Source organism: Apodemus sylvaticus, chromosome 22 (assembly GCF_947179515.1).
Source record: "Apodemus sylvaticus chromosome 22, mApoSyl1.1, whole genome shotgun sequence".
Lineage (NCBI taxonomy): Eukaryota > Metazoa > Chordata > Mammalia > Rodentia > Muridae > Apodemus > Apodemus sylvaticus.
Window position 1 is genome coordinate 21,611,518 of NC_067493.1, and position 25,584 is coordinate 21,637,101.

The window sequence follows — 25,584 nt, forward strand, 5'->3', positions numbered from 1 at the left end:
GGGAATGGAACCGGAGCCTTAAGCATTCCGGGACTGAGCCACACCCCTCTCATTTCTCATAACAGATCCAAAAGCAGAAGATTAAAAAGTCAGAAGGTCCCTTTTCCCTTTCGTCCTTTCCTTCTGCCTTGGATAGGTCCCAAAATGCTCCGAGTGGCGACCTACTTCCCATGAGCCTCTGCTTCCAGCGCCAGCAGGGTGCGTGCGCCCTTCCCAGCAGCCTTCGCGCGGCTGGATTTTTGCGGACATCAGGACTTCAAGATGGCGTCGGTCGGTGAGTACTCGGCCCTTACCTGGCCGTGGGGTTGGAAGCCCGATTTGGCCACAGGCTCCAGGGCCACAGTGGGGTGAGAAGGAGCCGTGGGAACCCTTGTTCTTCCCCCGGGGACTTCACCGCGGCCTCCTCGGAAGCGCGCTGGACACTTACATAAGCTCCTGCGCTGTCCGCCCTCCTCCATACACTCTGCAGCGGATTTCTGCTGTGCATCGCCTGGCCTGGCGGTAGAAGACCGAGTCAGCATGGAGAGGCTTCTCCGGGCCTGTACATGCGTTACTGGGAGCTATTTGTCTGGTCTCGGCAGAGGACTAAGCTTCTTTTTTTTCTCCTGCGCGACAGACATAGGCAGGGTCACTTGAACCTTTACGCATGGCAGCGCTAGTCCTTCCTGGAGATGAGGTTCAGATTAGGGGCCAGGACCAGCGAGTGCCTAGAATGGTTCCGGACACCACTTTATGTTATGTACGGGTCGATTGAATACGCCTACTGAGGTGCAGTGACCTGCTCAAGGTCACCAGTCCTGAGAGAGCCTCGCTGGGATTCTGACCTAGGTTGGCGGGTCTCATGGTAAATGAGATTACCTTTCAGAGATGTCCTTGTGACAGACAAGCAGATGTTCCCTTAACACGTACGAGTAAATCTCTACACTCATTCATTGTGCACTGTTGGGATTACATATTATTGTGTGTGTTGTTATGTGTATCAGGTGTGTCTAGGAATGGTCATGGGAATGCTGGAGCTTGTATCCGGGTTAGAGGACAACTTCGAGGAACCCCAGTAGCCAGGCTAGCCATTTCACAGTTGTCTGCCTCCTCTTGAAACAGGGTTTCACTACGTAGTCCAGATTGGGTGAACTTGCAGCCACGGTCCGTCTGCATTAGCCTCTATCTCTTGTCTAGGATTACAAGCCTAGGCCACCATACTTAGCTTGTAGCTGTGTTCTTTCTCTCAGCCTGGGAAGGTGAAGGGGTGGGGTGTCTAAAAACGGGGTGTGAAGAAGCTGGGCCTTTTCGGTTTGTTTGGGGTCTTGGTTTTGCAAGTAGGATTTCTTTGGCTCTGGCTCTGGCTGTCCTGGAACTCACCTGTAGATCCACCTGCTTCCGCCTCTCCAGTGCTGGAATCTAAAGGCTTGCACCACCTCTGCTTGGAGCATTAGACTATTTTATCTGTAAAATGGCAGGAGATAGTTAACTCTGTGCTTTTAGAATGGGAAGAGCATTGATAACACTGCTCAAGTGGCTGAGAAGCACAATTGCTCCGAGGTAAAGCCAGCCTGGGCCTTCCTCTTAAGAAAAAAAAAAAAAAACAGTTGGAAAAAGTAGACACCCACATCCCCGTTTCTCTGCAGCCCTAGGTACCCTTGAACTTGAACCCCCGCCTGCCTCTGCCTCCCCAATTGCTGGCATGGAAGGTGTGTGCAGCCTCTGCCACCACCATGTTTGCTTGTTTGTTTTTTTAAAAAGACAAGGTCTTCCTAAATAGCCGTGGCTATCTTGAAACTCACTCGGTAGATTAGATTTGCCTGGAACTCATAAAAAGTTTCCCTGCTTCTGCCTTCTAGGTACTGGGATTAAAGGCATGTGGCCATCATACCCAACTTGAGGTTTGCAATCTTATTTAAATAGAGGGTTAGTGTGAAGAGACCTTTGAATGGAAGACTAAAGAGTTTAGTGTGATAAACTTAGGGGGTGGTGTTATGCACCTGTCACCCTAGCAGTTGGAATGCTGAGGCAAGAGTATTGCCGTGAGTTAAGGCTGGTCAGTAGTCCATAGCAATACCCTATCTCAAAAACCAAACCAACAAAGAAAGAAAGATGCTGTGTTTGTGTGTGTGTGTGGGGGGGGGCGGTGCAGGGGTGGTGTAGTAGATTACAGCTCAGTTGATGGAGTGCTTGCCCAGCAGGCATAAAGTCCTGAGTTCTATCCTCAGCACCACATAAAGCCTGTAATTCCAGTACTTGGAAGGTAGCAGGATCAGGTAAGACATACAGCAGCAGGTTTGAGCCCAGCTTGGGCTACATAAGATCCTGTCTTAAAAAAAAAAAAAAAGCTGAGCATGGTGGCTGAGTGTGTGTGTGTGTGTGTGTGTGTGTGTGTGTGTGAAAGAGAGAGAGACAGAGACAGAGAGAGACAGACAGACAGAGAGTGTACGCGCGCCCATGTGCCTGCATGCACAGAAGAGCCACAGAGAGAGTTTGGAGGTTAGAAAACAACAGGCAAACTCTGTGCTACTGCACATGCTTTTAAGCCCAGTTCTCAGGGAGATATCTGAGTTCAAGATCAGCCTGGTCTACATAGTTCCAGGTCAGCCAGGGCTATAGAGAAAGACCTTGTTTCAAGAAAATGGCTGACCCACAGTGAAGGATTCTGTTGGTGTGAACTGAGCATCTGTTTTTCCCTTGGGGTATTTGAGTGAGGTCAGTTCACATTAATCTGATCTGTTCTGTGTGGCTCCAGTGAAGGAACTGGAGTTCATGCCTCCTAAGTATTTATGGTTTTTTAAGTGAGGGGAATAACAGTTATCAGTAGCACATATAACTTGGAAGCTTTAGGAGTGGAGATGTTTGGGGATGGAGAGATGGGTCAGTGGGTGGAGATGACACAAGGTTGGTTCCCAGCACCCACATGGTTCATATTCATCTGAAACTCTAGTTCCGGTTCATCTGATGCCCTCTTCTGACCTTTGTACACCAAGCATGAATATGGTGCATATACATTCGTGCGGGTAAGATACCCATTTACATATAATAAAATATTATATATATATATAATACAAATATTAAATTTTTAAAAAATGATGCATTTTTATTTAATGTGCATTGACATTTTGCCTGCATGTATGTCTATGTGAGCATGTCATATCCCCTGAAATAAAGTTATAGACAACTGGGCAGTGGTAGTGCATGCCTTTAATCCCAGCACTTGGGAGGAAGAGGCAGGCAGATTTCTGAGTTCGAGTCCAGCATGGTCTACAGAGTGAGTTCCAGGACAGCCAGAGCTACACAGAGAAACTCTGTCTTGAAAAACCAAGAATAAAATAAAATAAAGTTACAGACAGTTGTTAGCTGCCATGTGGGTGCTGGGAATTGAACCTGGATCCTCTGGAAGAACAGTCAGTGCTCTTAACTGCTGAGCCATCTCTCCAATTTCATAAGAATAAACCTTGAAATTAATTACTTTTTTTTTGGAAACAGGGTCTTTCTATGTAACTTTGTCTGTCCTGGAACTCACTATGTAGATCAGGCTGGTCTTGAACTCATAGACATCTGCCTAACTCTGTCTCCACAATGCCAGGATGATAGAATACACGCATCACGAGACTCGGCTCTTTAAAAATAACCTTTGTTGCCCAGCGGTGGTGGCCGCACGCCTGTAATCCCAGCACTCTGGGAGGCAGAAGCAGGCGGATTTCTGAGTTCGAGGCTAGCCTGGTCTACAGAGTGAGTTCCAGGACAACCAGGGCTATACAGAGAAACCCTGTCTCGAAAAAAACCTTTGTTACAGTAGTGTGTGTGTGTGTGTGTGTGTGTGTGTGTGTGTGCGTGCGTGCGTGCGCGCGCACACACGCGCAAGCATATGCAAACTGCAGTGGAGCTCGGTTCTTCCATGAACCCTAGGGCAACCCCAGGGGTCAGACAGAGCTGTGCCCAGATTGGCATCCAGAGCATGGAGACAGGTTGTGAGGTTTGATTTGTTTCCTTCCTGTGTATGGGTTCCTCTCGCTGCAGGGTAATCATTATTACAACTCTGTGGGGCTGGTGAGCTGGCTCTGTGTTTAAGAACACCCCCTGCTCTTGCAGAAGACCTGCGTTTGGTTCCCAGCACCCATGTACCTTGACTCACAGCCACTTGGAAGTCCAGCTCTAGGGATCTGATACATCTGCCTAACTCTGTCTCCACAGAGACAGAGTTAAAAATGTTTAAATAAGGAACATGTTAGGGGTATTAGTTAATTAATTAGTTTGTTTGTTTGTCGTTCACCTTATGACATCTTGATCATTTTGTCTGCATCTCCGGAAAGCCAGGATTGTAGGCGTGTGTCTCCCTGCAGGGGACGCTTTATGGCATCCTAGGCTGCTCCATTTTTATTCTCTCCCGTGGGCCTTAGCTTTCTTCTTTACAGTCACACTCAGCTGTTAGACACTGTTCAGTTAGAAAGCTTTCTTTTTCTTTTATGTATATGTGTGCTTTTGCCTGCATGTATGTTTGTACACCACATATGTGTTGGTGCTAGAGGCTACCAGAAGGTAATTGGATTACAGGCTGTTGTGTGATGCTGGTAACTGAACCCAGGTCCTCTGCGTTCTTGTCCTCTGAGCCATCTCTCCAGCCCCCGGTATTTAAAGCTTTGGCTAAGCAGCTCTCCCATTGCATAGCCTTAGGCCTACAAGAGTGGCTTTAGAGTGGGGGTCAGATGTGGCGTCTGTGACCTTCGTCTACTTGCAGGAACTGTTGAAACAGTGAGACGGGAGAGGTGCTGTGTTGCTGTAGGGTTGATCTATGTTTTGTTTTGTTTTTCTTCCAGTGCCATTGAAGGAGAAGAAGCTCATGGAGGTCAAACTTGGGGAGCTGCCGAGCTGGATACTGATGCGGGATTTCACGCCCAGCGGCATTGCAGGAGCCTTCCGGAGAGGTCAGTGTCTATGGGCGGGAAGGCAGAAGCAGTGCTCTTGTCTTAACCTGGGCAATAGGGGCCGTGCTGGCTGAGATTGATGGTCTTGTGGAGGGGGCGATGATGGTGGTTAACTCCTGAATTTTTGTATTTGGGTGAGCCTATCAAAGGCTGACTGTGTGGGCAAGGGAGATGGCTCAGTGGGTACTGTGGACTGAGTTTGGGTTTCCAGTGCCCATGTGAAAAGCAATGTGTGCTTGTAGTTCTAACACCGAGAGGCAGATACAGAGGATCCCAGCTCACTGGCTGCTGGATAGTCTAGTTAACCTGTCAGCTCTGAGTCTAGTGAGCAGCCTTGTCTCAGAACCCGGTGGAGAGAGGTGGAAGCTACCTGACGTGCCCTCTGGCCTCCACACACTTCGCTCTCACAGCTGTGAAGGTGAGAGTGCACACAGCATTGGCACGCACACAGACACAGCAAACATGAGCCCTGAGAGGTGCTGGCTGAGGAAATGGTTTGCAGTGTTCTGAGGCTCTCAGGCTCAACCAGCCTTTCACTTCCATCAGCCTGCCTCAGCCCCCCAAGTAGGTGCCACCATGCCCAGCTCAAAATACCTTCAGTGCTCAGGGTTGGTGCCTCTGTGTTAGGGGAAACTGAAAACCGGATGTGAGTCCACACCGCTGACCTTGCAGCACTAGGAAGCTGGAGGCGCGAAGGCGCAGAGGGCAGGGTCTCCTTCAGCTGTTAGCTAATTTGTTAGCTTGGGGTACATGAGACTCTTGTCTCAAAAAGAAAACTTACAAACAAAAAGAGACTTACTTCTTTGAGAAGAGAATGAGTTTGAATTTTTTAAATTTTTGGTTTTTTTTTTTTTTTTAAGATTTTATTTATTATATGTAAGTACACTGTAGCTGTCTTCAGACACTCCAGAAGAGGGCATCAGATCTTGTTAGGGATGATTGTGAGCCACCATGTGGTTGCTGGGATTTGAACTCAGGACCTTCTGAAGAGCAGTTGGTGCTCTTAACCGCTGAGGAGAATGAGTTTGAATAGTGGTGGTCGCAGCCTGGTCCTTCAGGCCTGGGTACTTAGGAAGTGTAGCACTGGTCAGATCATCCGATGGAGATGTGCATGGCCTTGGGCCTCCTCAGGGATCCCCATTTTCCTAATCTGGCCACCATGTTCCTGTGACTTGGCCTTGTTTAAGGCTTTTCTTCCAGTTCTTCTGCCTCTGCCCCCACATCTGTTGTAGCTGTCCAGGAAATTTGTATGGCCTGTGCCGTAGCTCCTCCCAGGAAGCCCTTGCTATTTTAAAATTTTAATCCCTATCAGTTCATCCCATTTTTGTTGTTGCTTTTGTTTTTGTTTTGCTTTGTTTTGTTGTTGGGGTCTCACTATATAGCCATTGCTGGCATAAAACTTATAGACCAGGCTGACCTGAACTCAAGAGATGCCCCTGCCTTTACTTCTGAGGTGCCTTTTTTGTTACGAGACTCTCTCAGATAAGCAGACCTCAGAGTCAGTGTGCTACTGAGGAGAGCCCTGAACTTATGATCCTTTTGCCTCCACCTACAACAAACCATCTCACCGGACTCATTTATTGTCACTAACTAGAGTACGCTAGTGTCCTCTCTGGTGAGTGCACCTGGCTGCATCTATTAACCCTACTACCCCTGACATATTTAAGGCATTCATTGCTGTCAGGGAGTATAACACAACCAATTTAAGTTTATCTCTGACTAGCTTACAAATAAATGAGACTCAGACTATGGTTATTTTATTTGGCTTTGACAGTTGCTGGGGTCACCCCTAATCTACTCTTCTAAGTGCTGGCCTGACTCCCCAGTGGTGTACCCCAGGTTCTTGCTGTTTCTCCTGGCCATGTGCTCATGGTCCATCTCCCCTCGTGGCAGCTTCTTCTTTCCTCTTCTAGGCTCTCTCCCCAACCTGGTCACTACAAACCCACCTATCTCTAATCCCTCCTGTAAGTGGTTGTAGCCAATTTTATTTAGCCAATAGTTTTAAAACAGGGAACAAGGTTTGCATTAAAAAAACAAAACCAAAACAAACTTGTAAACACCGAGGAGAGGCCACTCTTGTAGGCCCAGACCTTCTGGGTATAGAATTTAGCATTACAATACATAGCAACAGATCAAAGCCCAACAGTGAAGGGCTTAGCCAATCTAGCAGGCTATGGTGAAGTGGCCCTCACTGGGGGTTGGAATCTATGGCACAGTTAGGGTTAGAGGGTTCCCAGGTTGGAGGTGGAGATAAATAAGAGCATAGGCTAATAACCTGAGCAACATCCACATGATTAAAGCCAAAGAAGGGGACGGTGCCCTGTTAAATGGGCTAGTCTTGGGTTGTGCGGACAGAGGTCATAGGGTATTTGAGCTATTCAACATCATCAGTAAGTAGCCCTAGGGATCCGACCGTGCACTGTCAGTGCTGTTGGCAGTGAACACCTCCTCTCTTCCAGGGTACGACCGGTACTACAACAAGTACATCAACGTTCGGAAAGGCAGCATCTCAGGGATTAACATGGTGCTGGCGGCCTACGTGGTTTTCAGCTACTGCATTTCTTACAAGGAACTCAGTAAGTCCCCTGGCATGACCTGGCTTCCTGCTACCCCGGAGTGCGGCTCTGTCAGTTAGATGTGGCAGTCCATCTTGTTAGCAGTGGGGCTTTGGTGCTCCTGACCTGTTTGCTCTTCCACCTGAGAGGAAGTCACAGTAGTGCGGAAGTATGAGACCGGGTTGAGCAAGGGGCCTATGAAAAAGAGCCCAGGAAAAATAAGATGGAATTAGGCTAAAGTTTAGTGATTGGGAAGCATGATATAAAATGTTGAAAACTGGCGTCCTCGCTTAGGAGCTAGTGTGGAGAGGACAGAAAGCAGGGTGAGAGTGGGATCCAGGGGCTGCACATGCTCTGGCAAAGCACAGCCGCCCCCCAGTCACAGACCTGGGATGCTGAGGCCTGATGAAGACTGGGCGGGAGCATCAGCCTCTGCGGGGCTTCACAGCGCTCTCCCGCACCAGCTCACCAGGCTCACTGGACCTGGGCAATAGTGGATGCCTGTGTTGCTGTTTGACATGGAAGAAATTAGCCAGGTGGCAGGTCCTACTTACCTGGAAGAAAGTCGCAGGAAGGAGTGGGATGGTTGTGGTCTGTTGCCACCACTCTCTGTGCCTTCACACGGACACCTGGTAGAAGGCTGTTTTTCCTATTTCTAGAACACGAGCGGCACCGCAAGTACCACTGAAGAGGGCTCGCTGGATGGCATTGCATGGCCGAGCATAACTTCCTGCCCCACTCCAACCCAGGAAGAACTGGCTGAACCTTCATGCCGTGACTGAGAACGTAGTGTCTAATAAAAGGTGACTGACTGGTTCAGGCACTGCTGTCTTGGTGCAGTCATTGTTTTGACTTATCCAGACAGCCCAAGATTTGGGATCATGGAACCCATGGGCTCTATATACCATTGTGTGCTTGGGATTGTGACCCAACTCACTGTGGGGCAGCAGATTACATGGGATTTCCGTGGCTGTTTAGAGGTGCTGTGGCCATTGGTTACTGATACAGTATGAAACACAGGCCACTGAATCATGACAATTTTTCTCTTGGGACAAGGTCTCTCTATTTAGCTCTAGCTGTTCAAAAATTGACTACGTAGATCAGCCTGCCTCTGCCTCCTGAGTGCTGGGAATTATAAGCATGTGCCACCACGCCTGGCTCTTATGGGTATTTTACCTGTATGCATGTGCACCATGTATGTACTTTATATCCACAAAGACGAAAAGAGGTTATCAGATCCTTGAACTGGAGTCACCATATAAGCTGCCATATGGATGCTGGGAATAGAACCCAGGTACTCTCTTAAGAGCAGCAAACGCTTTTAATTACTTAAAAAAAAATGGGGCTGGGTGGTGACGGACACCTGTAATCCTAGCACTCGGGAGGCAGAAGCAGGCAGATTTCTGAGTTCAAGGCCAGCCTGGTGGTCTACAGAGTGAGTTCCAGGACAGCCAGGGCTACACAGAGAAACCCTGTCTCAAACAACAACAACAACAACAAATGTATATGGGTATTTGCATCACGTGTCCTTGGTACTACAGAGGCCAGAACCCTGGAACTAGAGCTGTGGATGGTTACGGGTACTAGGAATCAAACTAAGGGCCCTGGAAAAGCAGCCAGTGTGCCTAACTACTAAGCCACCACTCCAGCCCAGTCCTGGACATTTTAACAAGGCAGAGGATTTGGGGTTGGCAGGAGGTCCACCATAGCAACTGGTAGAATGGCTAGAGCTACCACCTAGTGGGTGGGTAGTAAGAGGTGCTGCGCTGCCTGAAGCAAGCTCATGGCTGACCTGCAGCACTCTCCATTCCTGACTTACGATTTAAGGCCAAGCTACCAGTCGCTTATGGGACTGTAGTGGGGTTGGCCTCATGCTGCTTGTCTTATAGTGTTGCTTTGGGTCCCTAAAAATGTTGGCACTAAGACACTGAAGGACCCTGCCCCAGTTGGTTCTGATTGATAAATGAAGATGCCAACAGCTAATAGCTGGGGAGAAGAGACATAGGCTAAGAGGGCCACCACGCCTTAGGAGAGTACAGGGGGATAACCAGAACAGCCAAGAGAACGCAGCAGCCCAGGGCTGCTCAGCTGGGTCAAGAGCAGTCCAGATGGACACTGAATTAGTAATAATGGGGTTATGGACAGAAAGTCGATTCTTATAGCATGGAGTTAGGCAGCTGCCCTACTGTCTGCTGCTTAAGGCATGTTAAATATAAAGGCCATGGAGTGTGTGAGTGTGTGTGTGTGTCTGTCACTCAGGAACATAAGTGGTCTAAGGTGGGAAGTAACCCTGTGCCAGCATTTATTAAAAATGTTCATACTACAGGAGAGGAATGGAGGATACTCACTGCATGAACCTATATGAACAGGGGTTAGAGCCTGACCTGGCTCCAACCTAGTTTGACGACTAGGTATCATCAAACCCAACATGAGATAGGATGCAAAGGCCCTTCCTAGCAGCAGTCACTTCTTGTTGCGAGATTGGTATCTGCCAAAAGGAGCAGTTCCTCGGGAGTCTCATGTAATGAAACACAGGCTAAAAAACAAGCTTTTTAATCAACTTCATAGAAAGTATTCTTATAACTGAACTGGATAGGCCCACTCGCCCAGCAGGTTGCAGGTGATGGATTCACATTTTCTAGGCTCAAGGATGGGCAGCCTCTGCATGCCACAGGTGTCTGAGCGACAGCACAGAGCTTGCTTGGCAGGAGGTAGGCGCAGATCAACTGGGTCGGCTATTCCAGGGTGGTCTGCAGCACTGGCTGAAGGTGCTGCACAAGCAAGCAAGCCCAGAGAAGCAGCCCAGCCTGGGGGGCTGGGCCGGGCCGGGCAGTGGGTGCTGCGGTCTGTCAGGAAGGGCTCTGTGTTCAGATCACATTCACAGGCACAGCTTCAGATGTCAGCAGGACAAGGGAAAGCAGGCTGACCTGGCCGCAGCCCCACATGATCCGCCCATCCTCTTTAGGTGCTGGTGTTTAAATGAGGCCCTGAGGGGAACCGCCAGCTCTCCCACTCGGACCAAGCACAGCCCTTCCCAGCTCCTCTCCCCAACAGGGCAATGTGCGGGGAGTCCAAAGAAATAAAAAATAAAGATAAAAAAACTAGGCACTGATGTCCAGGCAAACTCTGGCTCAGGGGACACAACTGAAGCACATGGTCCTTTAAAAAAAAAAAAAAAGGCAAAATGAAAGGACAGACATGGCCCCTCAAAGCGAGCCCTGACAGGTATGCCTGCAGCTGCAGCCAGAGTCCCGCCAGTCCTACAGTCAGCAGCTAAGTGCATGCTCCCAACAGCAGGGTCCTCAGGCTGCTCCACAGTGATTCCAGCTGCTGCTGCTGTTGCTGCTGTCACTGTCCACTGAGAAAGGCCAAATGCCCTTTGGTGCATCTGTTGGCGTAGTGTCCTTTTTCACCACACTGGGAACAGGAGGGGAAGGAATGGGAAAGAGCATGAGAGTTGTGATGTGAACTAAAGCAGTGCCCGCCAAGTACCAGCCTGTGAGATGCTCAGAAGAGGCCGACATGGAGCTGCTCCCCAGCACCACCACACCGGCACTGGGCCCAGGCCTGCCCAACAGGGACTTCCTTCCACAGCACCACGAGCTCCCCCACCTGTCCCTCCACAGGGCAGGACAGTCACCTTACCTCTGAGCCAATGTCTGGGGTTCCTAGAGAAGACAGGAGGGACCAACCGGACAGAAGCCACCAGGCTCCTGCCCCAGCTCAGGGAGCCCTTGCTGAGAACACTGAGGGTGAGCTATGCCTGAAGCTTCCTCCTGGATCTTGCACACATTTCAAAGCTATCTGAGGGCAACCTTTGATCTCAGGGCAGAGCAATCTGATAATCTTTCAGCCTGGAGAGGTAGAGCTGCCACTGTCACCTGATAGCCGTTACTGATCCTAACTCCACAGTACCTGAGCAGCCTTAGTCTAGCACTGAGTAAATGGACAGGGGGTTGCAGGGGGCTACAACTCAATGCAAACTGTGCCCATGTCAACTCTGTCCTTTCCATGGTGGCATTCTGTCAGTATTCAGTGTGCCCTCCCACCCGGCTTCTTCCTCCTTCCCCCTAGAGGGTCTCACAGTAGCTCTGGCTGACCTGAGCCAGATCTGGGTTGCCTGCCTCTGGCTCCCAACTCAGATGTGACTAGGTGTTTAGATAAGTGGTCTCCATAGCAACCAGTGAGCCCTTGGGCTATGTGACCACCAGAATGAACCAGGAAGCCCTACTTCCAGGACTGGGCACATATCATATACTTGTTAAAGTCTCAAGGCGGAGTGTGTGCATCATAAAAGAGGCACTCTGCATTGTGCTAGAGGGGGGCAAGGTGACAGCTGCTTTAGGATGCCATCTCTGAAGTTACCAGGGAAGCTCCGCCTCCCAAGCTCCACACATCCCTCATGTCCTATGGTACCTGAATCCACACATATTTTTACCTTGAGTTTTCTTTAAGCAATTGCCTTCCCTTCCCCCAGGGATACAAACTTCTCTGGAATAGAGCAGGGTTTCTCAAAGAATGCCTGGTTGTGGTGGCATTGCCTTAGGCCATGCCTTACAAAGTATGCAAACATCTTATAGCTCAGAACCACTAGCAAAAAGTAGATGCCAGTAGATATCAGGCAAGACTTTAAAACTATTGTTAAGAACAAAGCCATAAATAGTCTTTTAACAGCTCTGGTGAAATAAGCTGTGGTTATGTAGCCACTGAGAAAGATCAGACTTTCATGCACTGTTGTAGAGCTTGGTCATTAAACAGAAAGCAAGGCTGCACACCTCTGGCAATGCACAACCAGGGAGTGAGCCTACGACACTACAAAGAAAGAAGGTATATGAATTAAGCTCACTCTAGGAGTCCATGTGCATGCTTGTGTAGGTTTCCCTCTAGTGCTTTTTCTGTTCGTGTGTGTGTGTGTGTGTGTGTGTGTGTGTGTGTGTGTGCCTGCGCGTGCATGCGCACATGCTTATTTGATTGTCCGTACACAGAAGTACCAAAGTGGCATAGTCTTTCTTCTCTCTACTGAAGGAAGGGTCTCAATGATTGGCTTACCTAGCTCCAGGGATCTAGTCTCTACTAATGATCTGGGCCACACCCACTTAGCCTTTATATAGGTGCTAGGGATCTAAACTCTGGTCCTCAGGATTACACAACAATCATCTCTCCCCTGAGCTGCCTCTGTGTCTGAATTTACCATGTAGGACACTTGCCAACATGTTTTGTGATTTTAATCACCAGTGCATTCCTCAAAGTATGAGGGGGCTGCCCCTGTCAGACGGCAGTGACACACCCTTAAGCTTTGAACTTTTCAGCTTCAGTTTTCAACTTTTCAGTTTGAATCTTTTTTCATCAAAGATACAAACATAAGCCCAAACTCATGTAAGTGCTACCCAGCAACTCCAAATTCTCGTGAGGCTCTCACTGAGTCTCCTTGTATGGGCTGGGTTGTGTTCCTAATCCAATTCCTGCGAGCACTGCCCCTAGGACTGTCCTGTTCCTTTGGGATGCACACGTAGCTGTTTTAAGCATTACTCCACCCTTTTTGGAAATTCTCGTTTCAAAGCACAATGTGCTCATTAATAGCACATGCGCCTTCCTCCACGCCGTCTTGGCAGTACAGGAAGGATGGTGACCAGGCCACCACAGTGGCCTGCCTTTACTCTGCAAATCAGCAATAACAAAAAAAAAACGTTCTTACTGTCCAAAAACTACCACACACCTGTGGAGTGAGTGGCCACTGACTGAAGACCCAGCCCTTCCCCGTTGCCCCACCCCACCCCACCCCTGGGGCTCACCTTGTAGCAAGTGACTTGCTCCAGCGGCCGGGGTCCCCGGTTGCCTGCACTGCTGTTTTGACTCTGCATGACCCCAATGACCTGCGGGGCTCTCTGCTGATTGGGAGAAGAGGTCTGACTCGTTAACTGGATCAGGGAGGACGACCTTTGTAATGGCGGATTGTTACTTTGCTGGAAAGAGTTACACAACACGGTTTTACTGCGGAAAACACGTGCACGTGGACTACCAATGGGGACAGGAAAAAAAAAGAGGACGGGGCCTCTCCTGCAGAACCAGCAGGAAGAGGGCTTCCGCAATGGCCTGCCCCAGGAAAGTGGGCCGAAAACAAAGTTCTGGTGATGATGGCAGGAGCTGCTGTTCGAAAAACACCATGCAGACACACAAAAACGAAAACTAAAAGTAGAAAAGAAAACATGGAAGAGACAAGAGGAAGTCTCTGGGCAGTGGGGTGAGGGCATGATCAGGCCTTACTTTTGTTTCTGAGGTTCTAGCTTCAGGTCAGGATGAACGCTTGGTTCAGCCAGATGTTTAGCAGCCTACACGGCGAGCAACAGTCACAGAAAAACAGTTGGAGCCTGATATGCTGGCCTGCAGTCTAGGGGCTGAGAGGGCCCTCCTCTAGGAGTCACATGGAAAGGGGAGTGGGGCTCTTAGGTAAGGATTCCAGAACAAGTCCACCTCCAACCAGATGGGATCTTGGCTCTGACCCATGAAATATGAGGCTAGAGCTAGGGACCCCGAGGCTATCAGCTGTACCTATGCCAGTGACCGTCTGGCTTTCTTCAGGAAGTCTGATTTGCTTGATGCAGCCTGAGGGTAGGGATCTCTACAAGCCCTTCAGGCTCTGGCACTGGGAAGGACTAAAAGGGGACATGGTGCCTGACTTAAAAGCCAGTCAGGCAGAGTGAGGTTTCAGAGGGCGGTTAGCTTATGCAGACCCGCTGAAGGCCCTGCCTGTCACGCAGGCCAGACCTTCCTCTGGCCCAATGCACCATCCCATTTGTAAGCCCAGGGTGCTCTGGTTCGAGCACTACTGTCCATCCCATTTGTCCATTTGTCCCTTTCCTTGTGCTTAGGGGTCAGACTGCCTGCACTGTGGGTCTGGACAGTCCTTTATTCCTGTTTGGGACAGGATAAGCCCCGCTGGAGCGGAGCCATGCCAGCACTTGCCAGAAATCGGCGCCCATGTCTGCCACTGCTTGGCAGTGTCCCCTGGGTAAACCCTCCCCTGGGAGGCCAGGATTCCTCCTTTGTAGAGGGAAGGTTCTGACTCAGAAGCGAGAGCAGCCAATGCTGGCCCAGCCCCCTGCTCTTGCTCCCAGCTCCTACTGAGCCACAACTGCACAGCCCCAGGCTTCAGTAATTCTGCTACATGGACCCATCTCCACCTGCTCTGGGGCTCACAACCCTTGACCTCTAAAACAAGAAAACTGCTTTGCCCTGATTTTTCTGTTGGAATAAGAGGGCACAGCCCCCCTATCCTGCCTCCCCCTTTGCCCTCCTCACAAGGCCCCCAGGTGGAGTCTACAATAGACCTCTCACAGAGTGGGTAATGAGGCCATCTCTGCAGGCCAGTGTCACCAGGGAGGCAGCAGGGTACAATACCTTTGTTGGAGGCTGTGTCTGCTGTGGTAGTGGGGGTTGCTCGGTGGTTCCCATGGGCAGTTCAAATCGAGGGCTGGACAAAAGGGACGATAGGGCATGAGAGGAGTTAGGGCCAGGTAGTGTTTAGAAAAACCACTCTTCTCCTCTGAGCAAAACAAAAGCAATCCAAACTCTGGGACACAGGGCAGCACTGGCACAAAAAATTGATGGTGGAGCCCTTGGGCAAGCACTGTTCTAAAAGAATGGCTGTTCTGGTCCTTGTGCTGTGCAGGAGAGGACACATGTATAAAAGCCCCACGCAGTCTAGAAGAGTATCCAACCTCCTCACGATGCACAGAAGGAAGCACGCAGTGGCATGCTCACCTGCAAGCAGGTGTCCCTGGAGGGAGAGATGCAAGTCCCTCGGGTTTCATCTGGGAAAAAGCAGGTGGCTACTTGCCCTCAGTAGGCAGGGACCACACGACAGACCAGGCAAACTTGACAACTGCCGCAGGCTGGGTAAGGTGGCCAAACCAGCAGTGGACAGGAAGGCTCTCTACAGTCCCTGTGTCACTTTAGACAGAAGCCCAGTACCACAACTACTACGTGACACACGTGCCTTTGACTCTCAAGGTCAATATTATGGACCTAGGAGAAGGATGCTAATCCTGTGGGACAAGAAGAACCCAGATCCAGAGGTCCAAATGGCTTTGCACTTGACCAGGCACCATTAGCTACCAACAGCAATGATAGAGCCCTGAACCTAGGGGTTTGTATATGGGAAATGATCACTTTTTCTTCCACCTGCCTTCTATCCAAGTAATACTGTATATGGAACACCAAGCTCAGGCCAACACAGTGAATCCGTAATTCCCTAAGTGGCTTGCAAGGCTACTATATGAGCGCTATTTAGTACACAGGGCCCAGAGCATCTACCAGTAGCCCTGCAGATTCCCCAGTGGCCCACAGCTCACAGAAGCTAAATGCTGGGCTAGGCAGAAGGGCTCTAGAAGCAGAATTAGCAGCAGCAGCAGCAGCAGCAGCAGCAGCAGCAGCAGATATAGCAGTAGCTGCTTCCCACCTCTTAGTCTACCCAGACCATAGGGCAGATGCCATCAAGCCCAGCTGCATCTAGGAACCACCCAGAGGGCAGCAGCAGGGCTGGTACCCAGGATACTCACTGCATGAATTTACATGATGGTCCCTCAGGGCAGAATCCAACAAGGTAGTTCACACAAATGACTCTCCGGGTGTGCCGATGCCTACACAGGGGACCTGCAAAGCCCAGCATTCAGGTTGTTCATACAGCCTTTCAGTGAGGAGATGCCTAAGTGTCCCATCACAGCCAGCCTTGCTCAGACTGCTTGAAGTACAGAGCCAGAGTGTGGCTTCAAAGGCTGGCTTCGTGTCTTATTCACAGAGGACAGTGTGCTACACTCCCCATGCTGAACTCATCAGACATATAAGAAGGAACACGCTATCACAGCTTTGTTGGGAGACTTTAGGGAAGGTAGGAAAATGCCCTACAGCGGGGTATGGTAGTGCCCACCTGTGATCACAGTACATAGGAGACTAACAAAGAGAACTGAGTTTAAAACCAGCTTGGGCTATACAGTGCAACCCTGTCATAAGGAAAACAGTAAATCTAAAACCTCACTGGCCACAGGTTTTGCTGAGCCAGGTAGGGCAGGGGAGTGATGCCCCAAGAGGATCTAGTACTGGGATCAGGTGAGCCCGAGGCTTGGTGTCACCTACCATGCTTACAGAAGCCGCGGTCATACCAAGGGCAGTCCTTGATCTTGGATTCAGGGTCGATGTGCAGGAAAGGGCACTCCTTATTGCTGCATTCCCCTGCAGGAAATGTGAACATATGGCCTCACGGAACCATGCTGGGACTGTCTCCCAGACCAAAGGGATCAGGTGGTTCTAGTGTCCAGGACAAGCTAGCTCATGCAATAGTAAGGGCAAAGTCTGTGGGGCTGTGACAAGTCCTGCCTTCATATTCATCACTGCCACTGGGAGGGTACTAGTTCGGCTTGGCCTGAACATCCCAAGTAGTGTGAGACTAGATATTTTAAGTGCATCTATTGAGACCAGGAAATCACTATTCTGCCAACTCTTCACACCTATGTGCTGTGACACAGAAGGTCTGAAGAACTCTAACCTGAGAAATATTGGGTGTACTATATGGGAGTTCAAGGCTAGGTCTATACTGTGGCCTTGCTGATGATAAGGTGTTCACCAGTACCTCTCAGGACATCAGGCTGGCTGGACCAACATGAGGATGCACCTCTAGGCTGCGCTCTGCAATCAGAGCTAATGCATTCCATATACAGCGCAGAGGAATGCCCAGCCCTCTTGCTTAAAGGCCCAGTGCTCCTCACCTAGCCACAATGGCTTCCTCCCTGCTGCCCAAGATAAATCCTCAGTCTCCACTGGCCCTTTCTTAGCCTCCAGCTCGGGATTTCCCTCTGGGACCTTCTCAGATCACTTTGCTCAAGCCAATTCTGAGGTGTGTATTACTTCTATTCACTTCTTTCACAGTACTTTCCATAACCAACTCCCTGTTCTCCCCCTAGTTTACCAAATACTTGAGTCTGAGCCACTGCGGCAAAACTCTGGCAGGCAAGGAAAGGCCTGTCCTTTTAAGACCCGGAGGGAGAGGATCTTCAACACAAGTGTGAGGCCCGTCTGTCAGCAGCTGTGCAGCTACACGAGGCAGACTGCTCTACAACGCACGGGCAAGTCAAGCGGCCAGAGACAGGGAGCATGCCTGGACTGTGGCTATCAGCATAAAAGAGGGGCAACCCAAGACAGACTGGCCCCGTCCATGCTGCTTTGTGACAAGGTGGGAGATGGTAATGGTATGGATGTGGTAGATGGGACAAGCTTGAGAAGGAAGCCTGTATCCCATTTCTGTCTCTGTGTGTTTACCCCTCAGCTTATACTGCTTAAAAAACTCAAACAAAACAAACCAAAAAACAAGGAGCATTATCATCAATAATACACATCTTAAAAAAAAAAAAGAAAAGAAAAGAAAAAAAAGAAACGAACCTGAGGAATCAGCAGTCAAAGCCAAGCATGGTGAGGCTCACCTGTTAGCCCAGCACTTGGGAGACTGAGTGACAACCTAGATCTGCACTGTCAGTTACAGACCAGTGTAGGGTATAATGCAAGACCCAGACTCAAAAGCACCAAAACCGCATGATACTAAAGTCTAGTGCTGGGAAACTTGGCTCACCGCATAGCCTCTGGAGGCCTTCTGACCCTCTTTTTGGTAGTGCATAAGGCCTAGAAACTCAGAAGCCCATGGGCTGACATCAGAACTTCTGGATACACCGCTATTGACAGGCCGGAGCAGGTCCCTGGGAGCTAAGTTGTGTACTGGCTCCTCTCTGCCCGCTGCTCCACTCTGGCCACCCCAGCTAGCCTCTTGATCTCTAATAAGCACTCAAAGCAATCTTAATTTCATGGGAAGTTTAGCTTCACTTCTGCCAGAAGACAGTCAGCGCTACTATGCTGAGAACTGTTGGGATAGCCATGCTCTTGTCTAAGGTCACGTTCCCAAAGAGATGGTAGAAACTTTAGGCTGGGGAGAACAGCAGTTATGCCAGGAGATGTGCGTTTCAGGGGGCAGGCTGCCACGAGCAGTGAGTTTCCAGCCAGCTTCTTGCTTGCTTACTGGGACTGCTCACTCAATGTCCCCAAGTGCTCCAAACCCTGAAGTGCCACAAGGACATGAAGTTATTACAGAGAATGGTAGCACCCCCTTCCTGAAGAACCAGCTCAGGTTGCTAGGCGCAACAGAGATGCAGCGGCCACTGAGCAGCCACCTGGGCCCCTGGGGCTTGGCTCTTAGCAAAGCTCCCAGGATTCCACGTGCCTTACCGAACTTGGAGTAGAAGTAGCACTCGGGCATCTTGGTCATGTCATATTCGTGCAGGAACTCGCACTGGTCCCCCTTCTTGCACAATCCTCTCAGCCAGTGTTTGCACACAACTGTCTTCTCACCACTAATGTGGCGGAATGGGCACATGCCCCCTGTCAGAAGAGTGAAAGTACAGGCTCAGGCGGAAATGGACCTTGGAGAAGCTGGAGAGCTACTCTTCTCTGAACCACCCCAAACCAGCAGAGCTGTCTCTGGAGAAGGCAATAGAGATCTAGGTAGAATACCAGCAAACAAATGTTTTGCCTGTTAGTGTACTACATGTGCCTACAGTGTTGGCAAAGGCCAGAAAAGGGGAGGGGTATGTGTCAAATCCCCTGAAACTATAGTTACAGATGGTTATGAATTGCTATGTGGGTGCTGGGAATTGAACTTGGGTCTTTTGGAAAAGCAACTTTTAACTACTGAGCCATCTCTGTAGCCTTATTTTAAATTTAATAGCCATGTATTCAAGTTTAAAGTATCTTGGAAAAACACAACTAGAACTGCTGGGTATGATGGTGGCACACACTTTTAATCCCAGAACCTAAGAGATGAAGGCAGTGGATCTCTGTGAGTTTAAAGCCATTCTGGTCTGTATAGTGAGTCAGCAAGGCCTTGTCTCAGAACAACAGAACACTGAAGTATCACGTCACAGTCTCACAGACATTAGTATTAAGGCAGATACATAATAAGCCTGGGCGGGGGGTGAATGGGTTCCTTAAACAAACAAAACAGTCCTAGTGGTCCATGGGTACTACAAATAAAAAAGTGGAGGGACGGCCAAAGAGCAAGCTTTTCAGGGTAAAGAGGGCCGTTAGCAGAATCCGGGATCCCATTCAGAGTGCTCTGCAGCCTCGAGATGCCAATCAGCTTTACTACTGTAGAGCAGTGTCCGCAGCAGGGACTGTCTCCACCCAGATGGGTGAGAGCCACCCTCTGCAAATGTGCAGGAGGCCAGCCACGCTGGAAGGGCTACTGAGACCACGTCTGCGGCTAATGAAGATGGGACCAGCCCTGCCCAGTGGGATTTTTGGCCACAATGGAGAGAAAGAGAAATGCTCTGCATCGTCACAGTCCAGTCCAGCAGCCACCAGGCTCAAGTGGCTGCTAAGCATGTGAGCTAGCAGCAGTGCGGCGGAGGACCTACACTTTATGGTTGTAATTGGTCAGCACACGTGCATGGCTCCCAGCTGGGGGCAGCTAGAGTGCCTGGAATTAAGAGCGAGGTCACATTCCTGGTGGAATTTCAGGAGGCCCATGGTGTATAGCACGTATTACCTGGGAAACTGGGGTTCCCTTTTGGGATTCTTAGTCTCGCTAATAGAAGATTTAGAAGACGGACTAAAAAGAAGCCTAGGACATTTTTATTAAACTTTGAGAAAAAATAAAATCCAACAGGGCCCAGCCTGCTACTATCTGTGTAATTTCCTAACAGTGAAAAGGCAGAATTAGCTGAGCAAACTCAGGAAGGAGACCAGGACCCAAAGAGGGAATGATGTCCTGACCAGAAACCATGAAGTCAAGCTGTTGTCCACCTTCAAGGTCTACTGCTTCAGCAAGTAACTGCAAGGCCAAACTCACTGGACTAGTCCATCCATTCAGAGCACCCCTGCTCTGGGTCTGTGCTCCCTACTGAAGCTTCTGATGCACAAGGTTCTGCCCACAAATGCCTATGAGTCAGTGGATAACTAGGCTCACACGGGCTCTGTTGAGGCCTGGTTTGTCTTAGCAAGGCCACAGAAGAAAGAGCTGGCTAGGCGTTGACTAGGAAGCCACTGAGGAACAGTGAGCTTGAATACGCTGAAATTAAAACAAACAAACAAGTCTGTATTCAGACACTGGGCATGGCTACGTGTAATTCTGGGACCATGAGAGTTCCTGAAAGCCTTTGTGCCCCCTCTACACGGGACGGAAAAGTAACAAAAGATGGCGACCTTTAGCTAGGCAGCCTCTGTCTTATTTAGGCTGTGGGTACCATAGTCCATCCTCCTCTCGGCCTAGCTAAGCCACTGCTTCGCTTAGGAACATAAAACTGAAGGGGATACAAGCAGATACCTAGTGGCCTGTAAATCTGCTAGAGGGCCAAGTAGGGGCACAGGGTAGCTGGAATTTCCAACCCCAATAAGCCCATGGAAAAACCACACAAGCCAGTTATTGTAATTATAAGCTATCAGCATACACTGGGCAGACCTAACACCATACTACCTTAGTCCCCAGGTATAAGACCTTTGTTACTTGTTGTTTCTCTTGGCCACACGGTTCTGCTCCATCATGGCTCCCTCCTCTCCTTCAGTCCTCTCCCCTTCCCTTCTCGTCCTCTTCTCCTCTCTACCGGCCCTCACTCTCAAACCTCCAGTCCCACCTTTCCCCTCCACTGCCCAATCACAGGCTCTAACCTTTATTAACTAATTAAAACACAGAAAAACCTCACATAAAATCACCTAGATAGACTGATAGACTGCTCATCAAAAATAATCTCTTTTAAAGAAACAAAATTAACATCAAAATACAAACAGCACAGGATACCCCAGAAAGGATGTGAGGAAGTCAAGGGTCTCTTACCTTTGCCACAGGCAGCTTTCAAAAAGAATTCACAGACAGCAGCCCCCGACTCTGTAAAAGGAAAGAAGCAGTTATCAACCAAAACTAGGTCCCAACGGAGTAGACTCTTCTGACCTTTAATCTAGGATGTAGTGAGCTGGCAAAAAACACAAGGTCCATGCCTGGCATGATGGTATATCCCAGTACTCAAGAGGCAGACATAAGCAGACCTGAGTTCTAGGCTAGCCAGGTCTACATATTTAGTTCCAGGCCAGCTAGGGCAACACAATGAAACCCCGTCTCAAGGCAAAAGCCACTTGTTTCAGTGAAACTGTTAACTGTGATGGTATTGTGGGACTAAACATCTGAGAACCTCCTGGAAGCCAAGCTTTCGAGACATTTAAGAAGGGGTGGAGAGAGCAAGAAGGAACACAACATCAGAGAAATAATTACCCCCAGCTCAGACCTCCCATGGGGCTTAATTTACAGGTATATTAGTATGAGACAGAGAGAAGGAATGAATGGTCTCACAGGAAATAACAATCACTAGATGAGGCCTCTGAGCAGGCAAGATTCCAGAGCAGACAGGTGCCTCTGTAGCCATTCACCTAGTGGAAGGATCTAATGGACGATCAAGCAGGCCAGCCCTTAATATGCAAGGTCAACATGGAATTATAAAGGAGCAGGACATTTACCCCGCCAAGTTCAGCCTACTCTGCAAGGGCAGTAAATCTACTCTCAGAATGTGGCAGCAGTCAGTGAGTCCAGAAACTCACCAGCCATGATTGTAGAACAAATCTTGGATTCATAAACAGTTTTCACTGATTCATCAGCGTGCATTTTCAGAAAACAGTAAACTTAAAACACAAAAACCAAAGATGGCGTTCCTTTCTGTCTTTTTCCCCCTTTTTTCTTTCTTTTTCTTTTTCCCAGAGACAGGGTTTCTCTGTGCAATAGCCCTGGCAATCCTAGGACTTGATTTGTAGACCAGCCTGGCCTCAGTTTCAGAGATCTGCCTGCCCCTCGCTCCCGAGTGCTGGGATTACAGGCGGCACCATCGCTGAGTGGCTGAAATGACATTTCTTAAACCTGCTCATGTACTTCCTCTTGCTAACTTCCAAGAGATTCAGTGGCTTCGCTGAAGCAGGTAGGTTTTGCCAGACCAGAGTTAAAATGATAGAATGCAAAGATGTTGTTGGGTGTGATGGTGGACACTGGTGATCCCAGTACCTGGGAGAAGGAAACTGAGGCAGGAAGATGTCAAGTTCAAGAAAAGTTACTTGGTATATTCTGGGCCAGCTGTGGTTATATAGCCAGACTGTCTCAAAACACAAAAACAAACAAACAAACAAAAATAAGTAAAACAAAGACTAGAGATGTAGCTCAGTTGGTAGAGTACTTGACAAGTGTCTTAGTTAGGGTTATATTTCCTGCAACAAAACACCATGATCAAAAAAATGGGGAGGGAAGTATTTATTCAGCTTACACTTCCACATTGCTGTTCATCTCCAAAGAAAGTCAAGGCAGGAACTCAAACAGGGCAGGAACCTGGAGGCAGGAGCTAATGCAGAGGCCATGAAGGGCGCTGCTTCCTGGCTTGTCCAGTCTGCTTTCTTATAGAACCCAGGACTACCAGCCCAGGGATAGTACCACCCACAGTGGGCTGGGCCCTCCCCCCTTGGTCACTAATTGAGAAAAGGCCTTACAGTTGGATCTCAGGGAGGCATTTCCTCAAGGGAGGCTCCTTCCTCTCTGATGACTCTAGCTTGTGTCAAGTTAGAGTCTGTCCAACACGCATTCACAAAGCTCTGGGTTCAGTCACTAGCACTACATGAATTGGAAATGGAGGTGTAAGTCATTTTGGCACTTGGAAAGCAGAGAAAAGGAGAGTCAGGAATTGAAGCATCCTTGGCTACATAAGCAACTCCCAGCCAGCCTAGACTACCTGAAGTGGTCTCAAAAGCAAAGCAAAGCAAAACAAAGAAACATAATCTAAGAACAGTTGTGATCTTTCTATTTAGAAGTTAGTCTTGCTTCCTTCTTGAAAGTCAGAAATCCAGTCACAGGACTGGGAGGATGCATAAGAACACATCTTCAGGGCAGAATTTACACTTCTCAAAGAGCATCACAGGAGGATCTGGGGCCTTGCTGGGCTATGACAAACCCAACACAACCACAAACAGAAGTGAGGGCCGAGGGCGCCCACCCAGTCTAGAACTGAGCTTGAGAGGTGCCTGTGCTATGAGCATCCCTGGATCTCCAAGGGAGACTTTGGCTACTTTGTGGGTTCTTTTGTCTTCTACACCCCTCTTCTTCCACCCTTTCAACTTCCTAACACTAGATAGGAGAGGAAAAAAAGGGTAGAGGGGAGAAAGGGGGTGCCATCATTGTTAGACTGCTTCCTGCTGACTAGGGCGCAAGTCTGATCTTTGCTGGCTGGCTGGGAACTCACTCTGTAGACCAGGCTGGCCAAGAACTCAGAGATCCACCTGCCTCTGCCTCCCAAGTGCTGGGATCAAAGGCGAGCACCACCACTGCCAGGCTTATTTATTTATTTATTTATTCCTAGTTTCTTGTTTCTTTTTTGTGCACAACTACTTAACAACCCTCCACCAACCAACAACCCGCACTCTTGGGGCCCTAGCATTTATATACCCTCTTTTGTTTTGTTCTGTTTTGTTTTGTTGATTTGGTTTTTTGGAGACATGGTTTCTCTGTATAGTCCTCCCTGGCTGTCCTGGAACTCACTCTGTAGACCAGGCTGGCCTCAGAAATCCGCCTGCCTCTGCCTCCCAGAGTGCTGAGATTACAGGCGTGCACCACCACTACCCAGCTATAAACCCTCTTAAATCCTCCAAATTCCAAATGTCACACAATCGCAAAAGCTATCTGTCACTGACAGTATCACACCCCTGCCAAAGCACGAGGCAAATCATAGTTGGCTGCTGTGGGCAATCTGAAGTAGCCCCAGATTAAAATAAAAACATATTCCTATTTCTGTGTTTCTTTAAAAGAAACCCAAATTTTCACTTCAAGAGCACACTTGCCTCCACAGGTTTGTGGCTCTATTTTGTCCAGTGGAGGTTAAAGAGCTGACCCACACACACGTTCCACGGTCTCAAGGCAGTGCAATCAAATCGAGTAAAAGCCTAGTGCTTAAGAGTAGACATATGGCCGGGCGGTAGTGGCACACGACTTTAATCTCAGCACTCGGGAGGCAGAGGCAAGGGGATCTCTGAGTTCGAGGCCAGCCTGGTCTACAGAGTGAGTTCCAGGACAGCCAGGGAGGGCTATACAGAGAAACCCTGTCTCGAAACAACAACAACCACCCAATTATGCCAGGATTAAAGCGGCTCCCCAGAATGGAAGATATATCCCACCAGAATAGGAAAACCATCCAAAGGTCTAAAAGTTCCCTGTGGGCTTGTGTCGGGACAGGTGACCTGGAAGTGGGGTAGTGAGAAAAACTGACAATTCCGGGACAAGAAAGGATTTCCCAGGAGTTAGACTCAAGCAAGCCTGGAATATGAGGGTCTACTTGGAGTCCTCGACAGTGAGAGACCCTCACACTTTTCTAACGCCTAGTTCTGACCAAAGTAGAAAAAAAGCACTCTTAAGAGGTGGGACATCTTAAGAGGGAGACATTCTAAAACTTTGCTGTAGGTGGAGCAGGGTGGGAGGAGGGAGTTCCACTTCAGGGTAACACGCGTTCCCTGAAGAATTACGCGAACAACCGACACAGTCCTGCTGTCCCGAGGAGTGCTACGGAACAGTCCCCGGGGATCAAGGATCCAAGAAAGGTCTCCCGAGTTCAAGTGACACCGGGAAGTTCCAGGAGGGAAGCGAAGGAACTAGGCGAGATGAGGGTCCGGGGTCCCAGGGCTGGGGTAGCCTCTGGTCAGAATCAGAGTCGCCCACCCGCCGGGCCCCGCACTCACTATCCATGCCGGGGAAGGGCAGCGGCTGCGCCCCGAGCTGCTGCTCCACGGCGATCTCCAAGTCGAACTTGATGTGATCCACGCTGGCGATGATTTCCTGCATGGCGGCGGCGGCGGCCTCGGGCCCAGCTCCCCCTCAGGTCTCTCAGCCGCTCTCCACACCTCAAACTACCACTCTCCCTGTCCCCCTTCTCGCTTGCCGCCGCCGCCGCCACAGCCGCCGCCCCGCGAGGGATGCCGGGAGCGCCTGAGCCCGCGCCCGCCCCCTTTTCCCCGTCCAGACTAAGCCAATAGAGCTCAGAGTCCTGCGACCCCCTTCAGGCCTGGCTAGCCGA

At 49.5% G+C, this 25,584-nt stretch overlaps 2 protein-coding genes across 4 annotated transcripts; one reads left to right on the forward strand and one right to left on the reverse strand.

Annotated features, from left to right (window-relative positions):
• Window positions 1-165: 165 nt before the first annotated feature.
• Window positions 166-8,288, forward strand: Atp5mf (ATP synthase membrane subunit f). Its single transcript, XM_052167551.1, has 4 exons — window positions 166-274; window positions 4,803-4,910; window positions 7,370-7,486; window positions 8,125-8,288. Exons 1-4 carry the CDS (start codon window positions 262-264, stop codon window positions 8,151-8,153), a joined length of 267 nt encoding a protein of 88 aa, XP_052023511.1. The 5' UTR covers window positions 166-261; the 3' UTR covers window positions 8,154-8,288.
• Window positions 8,289-10,002: 1,714 nt separating this feature from the next.
• Cpsf4 (cleavage and polyadenylation specific factor 4) lies at window positions 10,003-25,481 on the reverse strand. 3 transcript variants are annotated; one of them, XM_052167545.1, is made up of 8 exons: window positions 25,250-25,481; window positions 21,333-21,383; window positions 18,731-18,883; window positions 16,598-16,693; window positions 16,024-16,117; window positions 14,864-14,936; window positions 13,258-13,428; window positions 10,003-10,882 (listed from the first exon to the last, which is right to left on the reverse strand). In XM_052167545.1, the coding sequence occupies exons 1-8, from the start codon at window positions 25,350-25,352 to the stop codon at window positions 10,814-10,816; spliced, it is 810 nt and encodes a 269-aa protein (XP_052023505.1). In that variant the 5' UTR covers window positions 25,353-25,481; the 3' UTR covers window positions 10,003-10,813. The 3 variants fall into 3 exon arrangements, with proteins under 3 accessions (XP_052023505.1, XP_052023507.1, XP_052023506.1); XM_052167547.1 differs by having other exon boundaries at window positions 13,258-13,350; window positions 25,250-25,480; XM_052167546.1 differs by having other exon boundaries at window positions 13,258-13,353; window positions 25,250-25,480.
• Window positions 25,482-25,584: the final 103 nt, after the last annotated feature.